Source organism: Lampris incognitus, chromosome 10, assembly GCF_029633865.1.
Source record: "Lampris incognitus isolate fLamInc1 chromosome 10, fLamInc1.hap2, whole genome shotgun sequence".
NCBI lineage: Eukaryota > Metazoa > Chordata > Actinopteri > Lampriformes > Lampridae > Lampris > Lampris incognitus.
In genome coordinates, this window is record NC_079220.1 from 36,565,208 (window position 1) to 36,581,592 (window position 16,385).

At 44.6% G+C, this 16,385-nt stretch overlaps 1 protein-coding gene across 1 annotated transcript in view; it reads right to left on the minus strand.

The window, feature by feature from the left end:
• The window catches only part of mpp3a (MAGUK p55 scaffold protein 3a), an 87,529-nt gene that overhangs the window by 39,599 nt on the left and 31,545 nt on the right, over positions 1-16,385 (minus strand). The window contains exons 3-7 of the mRNA XM_056288112.1: positions 7,913-7,990; positions 7,413-7,493; positions 7,080-7,217; positions 5,534-5,615; positions 2,718-2,803 (exon numbers count right to left, since the gene is read on the minus strand). Coding sequence (XP_056144087.1) covers positions 2,718-2,803; positions 5,534-5,615; positions 7,080-7,217; positions 7,413-7,493; positions 7,913-7,990 — 465 coding nt within the window. The remainder of the gene's footprint in view (positions 1-2,717; positions 2,804-5,533; positions 5,616-7,079; positions 7,218-7,412; positions 7,494-7,912; positions 7,991-16,385) is intronic.

Consider the following 16,385-nt stretch of genomic DNA (forward strand, 5'->3'; position numbering starts at 1 on the left):
TGTTCTCTCCATCCAGCATGAAGTCAGTCACTGGATATGGAACTAGTGATTGCAAGATTTGCTGAGGTCAAGGCTTGCAAGGTCAAATTTTAGTATGGCCATCTAAACCGTGCCTCCCCGCCATATACAATATAGCCTCATGGCATATGACATACCACAACTCCTGAGAATCCATGAAAGAGATCCATCACTGTTTTGATTACTCTAGACACAACAACAAAGCAACAGCCCAAGATTCCCTTCATATGTTCCCCACCCACTGAAGCCGAGTTGATTAGAGAGAGAAAGCAAGTCAACCTCAAACAATGTAAATAAACAAACAAACAAACAAACAAATAAATAATAATCATACATTTAAGGGAGAGGAAGAGTAAGACAGAGACAAAGAGAAAAGGTAGATATTTTTAACAATATAATGTTTATTATCTTTGTGTCTCCATAGTTGACCTTTTATTGTCTTGTGTGTTATCTTCCATGTGAATGGACAATAAAGGGCATTCTTATTGTACAGAGCTCATGTTTATGAAAATAAGATTTTAAAGTGGGTGCATTTGTTAAACTGAATATATTTTATTGTGTTTTTTACAGATGCAATTCCAGATGTCTTGACATCATTGCTGTGTGAAGACCGGTGAAGAGAGGAAGTTACAAGTAGGTCTTTCTTAGACAAATAAGAGTTGAAAGGGGGGGGCAAAGGACGTGGAGGGCCCCATGCCTGTGTTTGCCTTAGGCCCCAAAATGACTAAATCCGCTCCTGGAGCTGGGCATGCTACAGTTGCATTGTGATTAAATATACATCTATGTGTGACATGTTCTAAATACTGTACATGACATGATTAGTTATAAATATTTTACAGTGTTTTACAACTGTGTTTATGTCTTCTTCCTTGACATCTCTGCAGGGTCTCTGTATGGGGTATCTTACAAAATTGTGAGAGCTTACTAGCATTGACCTTCACTGGTGGGCTGCTGTCACTGAAGCAAACAGTTGCTGGCATTGTTGCATTTCTTGCTGGTCGCTAGGGAAGCTGATTGTGGTCACCAGAGAATCATTTTACTGATAGCACCATTGTAACCCTGATAGCTAAATATAGTTAAAATTGTACAGTTTTGCAGTCATCTTAATCCTAGAATGTATGTATGCTGCCTTACAAACATTTTGCAGATTGAAACATTTTTGATACAATGTTTTAGATTATGCCAATGGTGCTAGCATCCCAACCACTGATCTACAACAAACTCTGGATTGATGACAACACAGAATCTGTGGAGCTACCATGACACCATCTTGGTATTCTCTACACCAGCATTGTAGTAGGGGACACATAAGTAGACAAATGTGACCAGCAACTTGTTTCCCATTGGGTAAACATTCATGCTGCCCAAAATATTGTTTGCTGTAAATTATGATTAGCAATGTGCTTAATATCATGTGCCATTTATACTATTAGATCTCAACACATGCAGTTAACAACTATTAATGTTAGAAATAGCATTACAACCATAAACAGATGATAAACGATTATTTCTTCTAATGCTGCAATCACCTGTGCATAGTTTTACCACATCCCTTTTTGAATGTAGTCTTTTTGCACATCTAGTCATAGTGACAAGCTGGCAGAAACCCCAGACGCAATTAACTTGTTAAGGGACACAAAGATGGCATCGCAGTAGCTTCAACTATAGTGGGCTACCATTACGTTACCAATTGAGAGTTTAATATAGAGTGTTCCCAGCACTAAGGTTCAGAGTTGGAATCCTTGTATTGCCTCCGGCTTTGCCATGCATGACAGGGAGTGCAATTGGCAGCACTCCTGGGTGGGAAACTGGCAGAGTTAATATCCTATAGGTGGTGAGGCACCTGTACAGCTGTGGGAGGATCTGTGTGAAATAGTGTGGACCTCCACATATGTTTCGTTCCTTGGGAAAAACCTGCAGTTGGCCAGTGAAGAGAAGCAGTTGGTGACTCCACGTGTATAATGTGGCTAGCATATGCCCCCATCTACTTTAGGGGTCATGCAACACCAAGTCCACACCAAGTCTTAAGGGGGGAGAGTCAAGAAACCCAAGCTTATCTAGTCTGAGTGAAGTCCAAGGTGGCGAGTCCAACTTAAGACTAATGGGGCAAAAACCTCTGTTATAACTGATAGCCGAACAGTTCAAGTTCAATTAAACATTGACTGTGACTGTAGTAGTCTCTCTTCGTAATAAAACTCAAATTTTCACGAAACTGTGATATTATTTAGGCTTTTTTTTTCTCCTCCAAGAAAGGAATTGGAATGTCTCAGTTTCCAATTTTCCAATGTTTCAGACATAAATTAATAGAAAACAGAAACACATTTGATTAGATTGCACTTTTTTTAAGCTCCTGAAATGAAGGTTGATATTAAAAAAAGTTTTTTTAAATTATTGATACTAACACTCGATAGGTATTCAAAAAGGATCACACGTTTGCACTGTCCAAGGCCGAGTCAAATCCTAGTAGCTATGCTATGAAGTCTGAGATTAGACTGAGTCCTTCAAAATGCTGACTCGAGACCATACTCAAATTCACACTCATGTATTACAACCAAGGTCATGCAAAGTGGGACCTCGGGAGAACAAGAAATAGGACATGTTGAAATTGGGATTAAAAAAGTGGGAAGACCAAGGAAGGAACAATACCTAAGCCTGCCTTTAAACCTTTACATTTAAAACTGCAGTGAAACAAATCTTACCAGCAGCTGACTGATCTCATCCGGTCTCTTGTGGATTATGGATATGCCGTTGACCTCCCTGAGCTCATCACCAACATGGACCAAGCCTGGCAGAAGAATACAGAAGAGATTGAGAATACATGTAAAGATGGTACACATTACAAAGATATACATTCTTTTATAATGTAGGGTATAGAATTGTCACTGACAAAGGTAACACTGAACTGTACGCATGTCTGATTTGTGTCAGTCCTATTTTGGCGTCAGTACTGGTGTCATAGGTAGACTGGAACATGTATGTCATGCTTTTTCCACCTCAAACTAATCTCCAAAATTATGTCATTTTTATTAACTGCCGATCTGCACTGGTTCCCTGTTATATATTTGAATTCATTTTAAAATTATACTGCTCACTTTTAAAGCTTAAAATGGTCTTGCTCCTACATACTTGGTATGTCCCCCCTCAACCATTAGGGTCTGCAGCTGGAGCCCTGCTGGTTATTCCCAGGTCTCGGGTTGTTATAAAGGGTGATCAGGCTTTTGCTGGTAGAGCCCCCACACTATGGACCTCACTTCCAGTTGAACTAAGACAAACCAAGTCTCTAGCGTCTTTTAAATCTCATCTTAAAACTTTTCTTATTATGAAAGCTTTTACAAATGTTTGATATTTGTTTTTATTTATACTGAATTTACATTTTACTTATTTATTTGACCTTACTCTTATTTTTGCCTTGCCTGGTTTTATCTTTTTTGTGAAGCACTTTGTAACATTGTTTTAGAAAAGTGCTATATAGATAAAATTATTATTATTATTATTATATCCTCTTTCAGGGATGATGATGTGCACATCCTTGATAGGGAGGAACAGAGAGTCAAAGAGGCCAACATTAAGAGGGAATGACCATCACTGAACTGGGGGGGGGGGGGGGGCTAAGAGTACATCTGTCGCCATTTTACAATGCTGTGATTGAAGCTATTTCCCAGTCCTCTGTGAATAGTACACATGGTCATCGAAACTCTAGTTAATGGGCACACCCATATTTGCACATGAAACTGGTCGTTGGTTTCAGATGGATAGAGAGGAGGGCTGGAAAACTCCAGCAAAAGTCATCACCAAGGCACCAAAGTCCAGATCCTATTATGTTCACACTAAGCGGGGCAGATTTGCTCACAGGAACATATCCAAGAAGTGCCAGAGTCGTCAGTGCAACCTGCAGAAAAAGAGACTAGTGACTTAAGCCATGACTCTCCTTGCGACACAGGCTCCCCTCCTATTTCTCTCGTAGCCCCTGTTTCTCCAGCTCCCACAGTGCCCCTCAACCTAAGGTTTACTCCAAAGAGGACCTCTGCTGGGAGAGTGGTTAAAACTCCTATCAGGTTCAGGGACTATGTGTCAAATTAGGACTGTCCACTTCCCATGTGGTATACATCCATCCATTATCCAAACCACCCATCCTGCTCTCAGGGTCACGGGGATGCTGGAGCCCATCCCAGCAGACACCCCGAACAGGCCGCCAGGCCATCACAGATATACATATGGCATATTAAAAAAAAAAAAAAAAAAGGAAAAAAAAGGAAATTGAGAGTTACGTTGAGTTAAGTAAGAACTTGTAAAATGTATGTGTTAAACAGAAGGACAAGTGTTTGTGTTAAAACGTTGCAATGACCAGCAGTTAACATTTTGTTGTGCACTTTATTTTATGTAAGAAGCTGCATTGAAGTATTTGGTGGTTATTAATGTGCCTGTTGTGAGCGCTAAAGAAAATGGGAAGATGTGATGTGATTTAGATGTAGCTCTATTTACATTAGCCACTAGAGGTCACTGTGAGCTTATGAACGGCATATGTGAGTAATGCAAGGGACTTCTGGGTAACGTTTCTGTTATGTTCTGGAAGGAGTTAACTGACAGTAGCTGGGAGTCATGTGCTAGTCTGTTTGTATATGACTGAAGGTTAATAAATGGTCGAGTTTAATAGCACTAGTCAGTGAATTCATGACACACGTACATATATAGCACAGTCAGTATACTGTTCATTCATACATCAATAGCACACACACATATACTAGATATACACAGGCCAGCTCTGAAATCAATATGCAGACTCCAAGGCAATCCTTTTCTCTTATATCGCTATTTATCTACTTGTCCTGTCAGCTTGGAAAAAGAGTCATTACTGATAAATGGCTATGGACACTGATTGGTTTAATTTGCCAGCAAACATGTTTCTAATGCCTAAGAACACCAAGCACACGTGTGTGCACACACACACACACACAAACACACACACACACACACACACACACACACACACACACACACACACACACACACACACACACACACACACACACACACACACACACACACACACACACACACACACACACACAACCTTCCATAGCTCTTTGCGCTTTGCTGAGTCCATAAGATGTGGGATCGACCCTCTGGGACTGAACTTGTCATCCAAAACACTTTCAGTTTCCAAGTGCAGCTCAACACAACTTCCTCAAACATCTGCATGTGTCTGCTCCTTCTGCTTAGCTGTTTTTTTCTACAGCACCTCTTTATCTGTATTGCTCTGCTGTTTTTACTCCTAGAAACCTTTACCCTCATTTTCATTTGAAAGTCACATCACAGCTGGTCATAGAAAGAAAGATGGCATCAAACTGGTGTAAAAATCATTAGCATCTCTAAGAAACTGAACCTGTGGAAGGGGCCACTATCCAGGCTTATAAAAAGCATGGGACTGCACACATAAAGACATAGTGCATTGGAAAGACAAAGACAGACATACAAAAAACCATCAGGCAGATAGACAGAAAACAGTATTACTCACCACTTCTGTCGGCAGCACCGCCCCTCATGATACGAGCCACAATCACCGCCCCGGTGGCTTCATCACGTCTTATTGTGGCCCCCTGGAGCACAGAGGGAGATGGAAGGATGTTGTCATGACAAGAAGAGAAGTCCTATCATCTCTTTCTCCTGTAAACCTTTTTTTTTCCCTTTGAACATTTTTTTTTAAGTCAAAACTTGTTGGTATGACCGACGTGTTTTCTAGGATGGTACAACTGATTCACCATGAATTCAAGAAAAGGGGTCCCATAACACAGCTGCTTTTATGGAGAAAATCTACGCTTTTCATCCCTCTGGTGGAAAATGCAGATTACAGTCAACACCATCTGAAATGCCTAGTTAATATAATGTAAGAAACCAAGACCCATATCATGTAGGGCAGTTCATGTGGGCTCCAGAGTATCAGACTAGTAAAATATGAGGTGGGGTCCGCGGTGGTGTAGCGGTCTAAGCATCGGCTTTGTGTCGATGCAGTTGCCCACTGGGGACTGGGGTTCGCGCCCCGGTCTCGTCAGATCCGACTATGGCCGGACTCGATGAAGCAGCAATCATTGGCAATGCTGTCTTCGGGAGGGGGGCGGAGTCGGCTTGTGTTCGTCATGTGAATGCGTCTCTGTGTGTGTCGGAAAAAACAGTGGTTCAGCCTGGAGTCGCCTTGTCATGAAAGTGGGGAGGCGGTCTCCTTCGAGACTGCCGGCCGGAGAGATGCAGTTGGTGAACGCATTCAGTACGAGGGTGGGTGTTTGAATTAAAATAGGGATCAATTGGCCACTAAATTGGGAGGAAAAAAGGGAAAAATCAGAAATAAATTTTAAAAAAAATATGAGGTGAGCAGAAACGTGCCATGCTGGTGTTAGCCAACTAAACTCTGGGTAAACTTGTGAGAACAAGATGTTCCACTACAACACTGCCACCTTCAGTTTTACCCACATCAACACCACCATCATGTCCTCCATCTACACCCTTTACATCCTTTTTATAAATGTGAGAGGACAAAGATGAGATACTGACTCTTTAACTGGCTTTATGTTCCATCTTTTTTGGTTCTTCCTTACCCAAACCAGGCTTTGTATCCTGTCTCATCAAAACACTCGTACTATACAAGCACACATATGTCCGTCCACCAGTTCCTCAGCAGGGCTTCTGTTCACCCACTGCACCAGTGCTTCTGAACTCCACTCCATGTCATTCCCTGGTACTGAGTTTTCTAATCTTCCAGGCAGGTGCATACCTGTGTTCGCCTGTACAGCCAGGTCTAAAAAAACTACTTGATTTGATGGCTGTTATACTGGACTGAACAGAACACCAACAGCACCAGGGATCCTGAGGACCAGAGTCGAGAACCACTGGTCTACACTCATGTTCTCTTTATTTCCATGTATATTATTGTTTGCATCTAAAGCACATTGAATAAGAGATGTACAATATAAATAAATTTGATTGATTGATTGATTGATTGATTGATTGATTGATTGATTGATTGATTGATTGACTGACAGTCCTTCCCCCCTTCAGTTATGGCTCACCAGGGGCTCCTTGTTCTTCACCAGCCTGACAATCTTCACTGACTCCTCCTCCAGCTCATCTTCAAAGTTGTCCGGCAGTGGAGGCAGTACAGGGTCGAAGTTCTTCTGGGCCACAGTGTCATGCACTGAGAGAACGGCCTGTTGGAGATGGAGAACAAACATGCAAGATTGCAATGCAGGCATTCAATTGTTGGGTGAAAATTAAGTAGCCTGATTTCTACCAGAATCTATATTTATCATCAGTGATGCTTGATCATGCAACAACAGGGCAAATAAGCACAAAAATAATGAGCAAAATGAAAAGGGTTCATGTGGAGCTGAAAGAATGTCTACCTTGAGATGTGGTGACGTAAGAAGATGTAAAAGTTCTTTCTCCTCAGTGCTCATTGGTCCACTCTGAAGTTCCTCTGTCACCTGCCAATCACGTCAATCACGTGAATTCAAACCTGGACCTGGTATCAACTTATGCATGTGGGAGGGGCTAATAGTATCATCTTGTGGGAGTGGCTAATAGCATCATTTTGTGGGAGGGGCTAATAGTGACGCATGCTGCAGTTTGAAGATATTGTTGATAGACATATGCAATGCACACACATACAAACACAGGAAATAAGTAAATGTCAGCAGCTTGCGAATGAGACAGTAAGAGGCAGGATTTGAAGTCCCATTAGACACTAGACATTAGAAAAGCATTTAGATGAGTCAGCACTTTCAAAACATTACAATTCATTCCTGATAGCTGTGCTGCCTCTCTTGTCTGAGCTAACTCACTGTGGCTGACTGGGGTGTTAACTTAGAACATGTGTGTGTGTGTGTGTGTGTGCTGGACTTACATCCTCAGCCAGAGAAGAGGCACTGTGTAGGACGGGTGTGGGACTCTGTCTCTCATACTGTCTCAGCTTCTCATGGATCTACAGCACAAACTGTGTGTTATCTATATGGTTAAGACTACAGTTAAGTTATTTAAGTTAGTTAAGGCTTACTTATTATCTATGTAGTTACTATCACAAGTTCTCCACAAATGTCTAAAGCATTGTATTTGTATATTTGTATTGTATTTGTGTTTTGTCTTTTTAAGGTGCCTAGTGACTTTTGTCTTGAAAGGTGGTCTACAAATAAAGGCTTACTTACCTACTTACTAAAATAACACTTGAAAACGTAAACCCAAATAAAAGTTGTATATCATCACCTGGAAATGTGGTTTCTCACTGTAAGTTAGATATTGGTGTTAATGGGTGAAAAAGGTCTATATAGACAAGACGTCAATTTAGTTATGAGTGAACGAGCTGCGTAGCGTCTCGAGCTTACTATGGCTACTGATAGCGCTGTAAGCTAATGCCTTGGAATGCTACTACGTCGTTGTTGTGTTGCTAAGGGACCACTTACATCCTATCTTGTCCTCTAGCTCCCCCTACTGTCCTCCAACTGCATCAACTCAAGACGTCACATATCCCCTTTGCAAAACATAACATTTCCATCACCAACTATACAATCACTGCAGTGCTTATGCTGAACTGTATAAGCTATGAACAGTCTTACAATAACAACAGAATACCTTGACCATAAAACAAATAACAGTGTCGAAATAACAGTCTCATGCAGACACTACTAGGTCATTAAAAATAACAGTTTTGAAATAACAGTTTCATACAGACAGTACTAGGTCTATAAGAAATAACAGTCTTGAAATAACAGTTTTATACCAACAATAGGCAACTCTTGTTTTAGTTTACCGTCCTCACATAACATAGTCCTCTGCCCAAGCCGGCGGCCTCCTGACCCTGACCTTTTGCAGAGGGGGCTGAGCATGTAGTGGGTCAGGCTGGACTCGGCTACAGTCTGTCAGGCCCCTTGGGAGGAAGGGCCTGCCCAGGGTCCACGTGACCCTGAAGAGGTAGGGCTGACGTGACATAGGATGTATTCCAGGTGCGCCCATCAGACAGTCTGTAAGTGTACTGGCCTCTTTGCTCATGCACCTGAAGAGGGCGAGAGTACTTTGACTGTCTCTTGCGTAGTACACCTGGTCTCCTAACTCTGACCCAAGAACCAGGAGGAACGTGCACTGCTTTTGCCCTTCTCTTCTTGTCTGCATACTCCTTCATCTTCATCTGCTCCTCTTTCACTGTTTGTGCTGTGTTTTGTGCTTGTAGGGATGTGACAGGCTGTGGTTTGTGAAGGCCTGTCACAGGAGTATGGTGTGCATCTGACGTCCGTGCAACAGCTCTGCAGGGGAGCATTGAGTTGTAGCATGCCTGGTTGCCCTGTAGACCTGGAGAAAGTCTCTGGTTGATGCTGTCCACTCCTTTCCTTCTATTTTCGCAGTCAGTAGACTGTCCTTCAGACATCGAGTAAATCTCTTAATTTCCCCATTGGCCTGGGGGTAGTAGAGTGAGGAGTGTTTGTGTGCAATTCCCCTGTCTTTGAAAATGGATTGCATTTCCTGTGAAATCAGTTGACTACCATTGTCTGAGATTAACTCTTTTGGGTTTCCTTCCCTGCTGAACACTGTAGATAGGAAGTGGATCACTGATGCAGAAGTAACTTGGGACATGAATGAAACCTCAGGCCACTTACTAAAGTAATCTATGAGGGTAATAGCAAAACGGCAACCAGGGGCTGTGGACTCAAAAGGGCCTACAATGTCTACCGCTACTTTTTCCCATGCAGCATCTGGGAATGGAACAGGTTGCATAAGCATAGTATGTGTAACAGTTGTCTTGTCATGCTGCTGGCATGTGAGGCAAGATTTGATTGTGGCTTCGACTTGTGCATCCATCCCAGGCCACCAGTAGAGGTCCCTGAGACGTTGTTTCATTCTGACGATGCCCTGGTGTGTCTCGTGAGCCAGTCGTATCAGTTGTGGCTGCAGTTGTTGTGGCACCAGTAGATGGTGGTCTCCCCGCAGGACACATCCATCCACTATAGACAGTTCTGCTGTCAGTCTGTAGTAGGGTGTCAGTGTTGGACCCAGACCTGAGTGTGGCCATCTTGTGGCGATGAACTTGCGCAGCTGTGACTGAACAGGGCATGCTTGACAGGCCTCCTTGAATTCATCTGCAGACACAGCTGAGAAGCTGCCGCTGAGTGCCACCACCTCCAGCTTGTCCTCCTGTCCTTGATCAGCAGTTAGCAGCGGGAGCCTGGACAGACAGTCAGCTGTGACATTTTCTGTGCCAGATCTGTACTGCATGTCATAATTAAATGACAGCAACATAGCCGACCACCTAGATATACGCATACCAGCTCTGTCCAGCCCCTTAGAGGAGAGTAGTGTAGTGAAGGGGCTGTGGTCTGTACGTAACGTGAAGCGTCTGCCCCACAGGTAGGGCCTCCATTTCTCCGTAGCCCACACACCAAAGCTTCTACTTCCGCTCTGCTGATGAAAGCGTGCGTGACGTGAACACCACTGTTCTCTCGGAGTTGTTTGGGTGTATTTGAGTCAGCACAGCCCCAACCCCATAATCTGAAGCGTCAGTGGTTACGATGGTGGGCAGATCAGGGTCAAACAAGGTCAGTGCGGGACTGTGTACAATCAACTGCTTCACTGTTTCAAAGCTCTGCTGTGCACTTGCGGTCCAGACATATGCAGCATCTCCTCACAACAGACCTGGAATAAGCTCCACCACTAAGGAGTAGTTGGGAATGAACTTACCATGAAGTGAGCCCCAGAAAGGAGCGGAGGCCAGAGGCATCCTTGGGGGCAGGTGCCTGCAACACTGCCTCCACATAACAGGGGTCTGGCTGTATCCCTTGGGCTGACACCCTGTGGCCCAGGAAGCCAAGCTCTTCCTGCCTGAATTTGCACTTTGCCATGTTCAGTTTCAGTCCTGATGCACTGATGGCCTGGAGTACTGCTCGGAGATGGGCATCATGTTGTTCCCTGGTTTTCCCATGGATGGTCACATCATCCAAGCAGCATTGGCACCCGGGTAAGTCTTTCAGTATGGTCGTCATCATCCACTGGAAGCAGCTAGGCCCTGAAGCTAGTCCATATGGGACACGTTTAAACCTGAAGAGACCCTCGTGTGTGATGAAAGCTGGGAGATTCCTGCTGTCCTCATGGAGCAGTACCTGATGATATGCACTCTGCAGGTCCAGTGTGGAGAAAAAAGTTCCCCCTCTGAGCTCTGACAACATTTCCTCCATGTGTGGGAGAGGGTAGCTCTCCACCACTATAGCCTTATTAGGCTCCCTTAAGTCCACACATAACCTAATAGCTCCCTCTTTCTTTGCAGTCACTACAATAGGGGAAACCCACTCTGATGACTCGATAGGCTCTATAATGTCCTGTCTTTGAAGCTTCTCAAGCTCCTGTGTAACTGCACCTCTCACTGCAAAAGGTAGGCGGCGCAGTCTTTGCTGAATTGGGGTCATATCTGTGCGCACTTTGATTTTGTGAACAAATCCTTTTGCATAGCTCAGTGTCTCCCCATTGCCCTGTTCTGAAATGGATGAAACAGCGTCTGGGTGACGTGTGACTGGCCCAAGTGTGTAAAATATATCTCACTCCTCATACTTTTACTGGCATATGACACAGTGGCATGTAGAGTTCCACTCACAGGAATAGGATTGCCTCTGTAATTCACAAGTTTCAGTGTCGGTGTACTCAGTGGGTCGTTTGAGAAAAGTTGCATTAACATTGCATTGGGAAGGATGGAAGCAGCGGAGCCCGTGTCCAGCATAAGTTCCAAATGTTGTGTTGTCTGCTCCTCAACAGCCATCTGTACGGTGCACATTATTTTATTCCATGTGAGCTACAGCGTCTACATTTAATATAGTCACTTCAGGCACAGTGCGCTCTACTTGTTCCACATCATCTCCTTAATCCTTGATCTCCTTAAACCTTACATGACATCTTGAGCTCTTCATTCTCAAAATACAGGGCTCCTGTGTGTACCCAAAATTAAAGAGAGGCAGGGCCTTTTTCTATCGGGCTCCATTGTTGTGGAATAACCTGCCTGCTGCCTTCAGACAATCAGAGTCTGTTGAGTCCTTTAAATCCAAACTTAAAACTCATCTTTTTGCCTTAGCTTACAATTAGTTTCCTTTAAGTTGAGTGCTTCACAAGCTGTACTGATAGCGGGTTGGTTTTCTGTCTTAATGAATTTACCAACCACTGTTCTGCCGACGAGATTTTCGAGTATAGATTACAGAGTATAAATTATGACTAGTTGTGATGAGCACTACTGTGCCCAGCATGCTTTGTACGGAAGAGGAGGGGCACGCAACAATATGTTTTAGCGTGGTTCTGTACTGTGGCATTCTGGGATTGTTCTACTTGGTACTGGAAGCAGATAGCTGAATAAAGCACGGTATTAATCGCGACTCCCTTGCCTGTCGTATATGCACATGACATGGTGTCAGAAGATCTTCGAATCCACTTATCTGGCGACAGAATAGTGCCAAAAAGCACTCGCGCGATAAAACATGCATTCGGGCGTATTATATTATTTCATACACGTAGATATTAACTGCGAGCGCGCAAATTATCTCTGTGCGCGCGCACTCAGAGGAAACTGCTCCCCGAGCGAGGAAAAAAATGCTGCGAGCGAGGAGGAATCTGTGACCAGCGCGCCAAACAACCACTCGAAAGTCACTCCGCTCTCTCGAAGTTGATTTCTGCTCGCGCGAAGTGCGTTTCTGCTCTCTCGCCTGAAACTTTTGGCACGGTGGGGGAGGGACCCAGGGGCGGTATTGGCACAGTGGGGGAGGGAACCAGGGGCGGTATTGGCACAGTGGGGGGGGGGGGGAACCATGGTCGGTACTGGCTCTGCTGTGATTGGTCGTTTCTGAAGAGCGACATTTGATTGACAGCCCTTTCTCATGGAAGTCTGCTGAAACGAAGAATACAATGGCGTCTGGGCAGAGGTTACTTCAGGTAAGTAACCCTTGGCTGAATTCGGGCATTTGTGATGAATTAAAACAGTGGCTTGTGTAAAATTTCGTCTAGATAGAATGCACGCAGACTAATGCTGGTAATTAAGTTAACTACACTACACAACATATTTCTCAGAAACATATTTTCATGAAACTCTACTAAAGCCACTATCTTCATTCATTGCAAATACTAAAATTCAATCCAGGTTATCCTACCTGAAAAAATGCCTGCTCAGCAGCGGAGTTCGAAAACGAAGTGGTAATGGCGTCTTCTTCAGGGACTGGGAGTTCACTTTCCCGGGCTTTCTGAAAGGAGGGCTGTAAATCAAATGTCGCTCTTCAGAAACGACCAATCACGGCAGAGCCAGTACCGACCCTGGTTCCCTCCCCCATTGTGCCAAAAGATTTAGGCGAGAGAGCAGAAATTCACTTCGCGCGAGCAGAAATCAACTTCGAGAGAGCAGAGTGATTTTCGAGTGGTTGTTTGGCGCGCTGGTCACAGATTCCTCCTCGCTCGCAGCATTTTTTTCCTTTCTTGGGGAGCAGTTTCTTCTGAGTTCGCGCGCACAGAGATAATTTGCGCGCTCGCAGTTAATATCTACGTGTGTGAAATAATATAATACGCCCGAATGCATGGTTTATCGCGCGAGTGCTTTTTGGCACTATTCTGTCGCCATACACTTAACTCAATAATCCGGAACGGAGTTGGTGGGTGAAACGAGGAATGGCAAAATTTCATCCCCCCAAGGCCTTTGATTTCACGCAACCGGCGGCATGGCCGATTTGGATTCAGAGGTTTTCCCGGTTTCGACTAGCAACCAAGCTAAATGCGGAGGAAGGTGAGATCCAAGTCAATTCCTTGATATACGCAATGGGGAAAGATGCAGAAGCTATTTTTAATTCATTTACGTTCGAAGAGGCTTCTCACGCTAACGATTATGACAGGGTGGTCAGTAAATTCAACGTGCATTTCGTACCACGGAGAAATGTAATCCACGAACGTGCATGTTTTCACCAGCGCTCGCAGAGAGCTGGAGAGACTGTCGACGCCTTTGTGAGGAGTTTATATGAGTTGGCAGAACACTGCGAGTTCGGGGCATTAGAGGAAGAGCAAATTCGTGATTCGTGAGTTGTGATCGGAGTTGCTGACCGAGACGTGTCACAGAAGTTGCAGATGGAAGATGAGCTCACGCTAGGAAAAGCGGTGCAAATGGCCCGTCAATTCGAACTGGTTAAACAGCAAAATGCGGAAGGAATTACAGCAGAACTGAATGCAGTTAGCCAAGCACAGGGCGCCAATACCAACCACGACCGCAGTAATGCTAGCAACCACTACAATAAGGGCGACGGAAACGCACAGCGGCCCAAAACAGCTTGTCCCCGATGTAATCGCGCGCACGGGCAGCAGCAGGAATGCCCTGCCTGCACGCAACAGGCGTTGCAGGAAATGCGACAAGCTGGGACATTTTGCTGCCGTATGCAAAACCAGAGACGTGAGGGAGGTTGTTTACCAGGATGATGCGTATGAGAGCGAAGCGGAAAGTGAAAGCCGCCCCTACTTTCTCGGTTGCATTGAGGGGATGGATTTTGAGGAAAAGTGGCAAGGGGAGTTACCGATCTGCGGCAAGTTGGTTAATTTTAAAATCGATACAGCGGCGGACATCACTACCATGTCACAGACTGCACATAGGTCACTGCCTGAACGGCCATAGCTGTTTAAACATCATTCGACCTGAGAAGCCCAGGGGGAGCACTGCAGTGTGCGGGGAAATTTGTGGCGTGCACGGAGAGACGGGGGAAGATGCACAAAATTGGGATTTTTGTGATAAAAGGGCCAAATGCCAACAATCTATTGAGTCGCAGAGCTGCATGTGAAATGGGCCTAGTTTTTAGAACAGATCACATTAGCGAAGATGTTTTCGGGGACATTGGATTGCTTAATTGTGAACATGTCATGATTGAGTTTATGCCCTCAGCACGCCACGCAGGGTCCCTTTCCCTCTCATGCCAAAGGTGGACGACGAGCTGCAACGCATGCAGTCCTTGGGGATCATCACAGAAGTGACCGAGTCCACAGAGTGGTGTGCACCCATGGTGCCCGTAGTCAAAAAGAACGGCAAGATACGGATCTGTGTGGACCTTAAGCGGTTAAACCAGGCTGTTAAGCACGAGCGGTTTATGCTTCCCATGCTGGAGGACATTATGCCCAAGTTAGCAGGGGCAGGGGTTTTCACAACGCTAGACGCATCGTCTGGCTTCTGGCAAATTCCGCTAGATCCCAGATGTGTAAAACTAACCACTTTCATTACTCCCAGAGGCCGGTTCTGTTTCCAGCGGCTCCCGTTCGGCATCACATCGGCACCGGAGAACTTCCGGAGGGAAATGTGCATTCTGCTGAGAGACCACAAGGGCACGGTCGCCGTCATGGATGACATACTCGTGTATGGCAAGGACCAGGATGAGCACGATAGAAACTTGGGAGGCGGTACTGCAGGCAATCAAAACATCGGGGCTGAAGCTCAACCGGGAGAAATGCCGCTTCAGCAGGAGTGAGTTGCAATATTTCGGGCACATCATCAGCAAAGATGCATTAAACCAGATCCAGGCAAGGTGAAGGCCATCTCAGACATGCAGAGCCCCGAGAATGTCCCGCAGGTGAGACAGTGGCTGGGTATGTAAATTATCTGGGGAGGTTTCTACCTAGACTTTATTTTTGATGTGTGGCCCATAACACGCTTAACATTTTCATGCGAAACCACAGAAGCGTGCAGGCTATGATAACGTAGGCCAATTGTATGATTATGGTTGTGTAAATTAGGCTATACTGTTTTTAGTCAATTATTTGTATCATTATTTAAAAAAAATAATATAGCATCGGTGTAGGACTCACAGTCAACCATTGCTTTGGATACTCTTAAAGCTTGATAAATCTACATCATTTCCATCAATTAGCTGTGGAATTCACCATAGGCTATGTATTTAACTTTCATTTTAAAAATCAGTTTAACACAATCCAGCATAATTTTTGGAGGTCTACATCACACAAAGGCCTACACTCCTAAAGCTGTATTATGCATTCATGTTTATCAAGCCACTGTCAACATGTTCAGCATATTCACATTTCTTTAACAGTTTACATGATTAACCTCTTGTTTTTGTTTTTGTAGCTTATCATCGCACTCTAAATGCTGCGGTCCAAGTGCGCCACCCATCCCTTTGGATGTTTCTGCGCCACGTTAAGGACCAGCAAACCCTGGCAGAGGAAAGGCTGGAGATGGCGGAGCGAGGAGATGCTCCCCCAAGGCGGAAGCCCAAGTGGAGGAGGTTGGAGGCCCGTCTCCTGCGGCTCAAGGGTCAACTGGATGCTGGTCACAGAGATTTGGAATCATATTGGAGGGCTGTAAGCCACCACATTTTCAGATAGGCTGA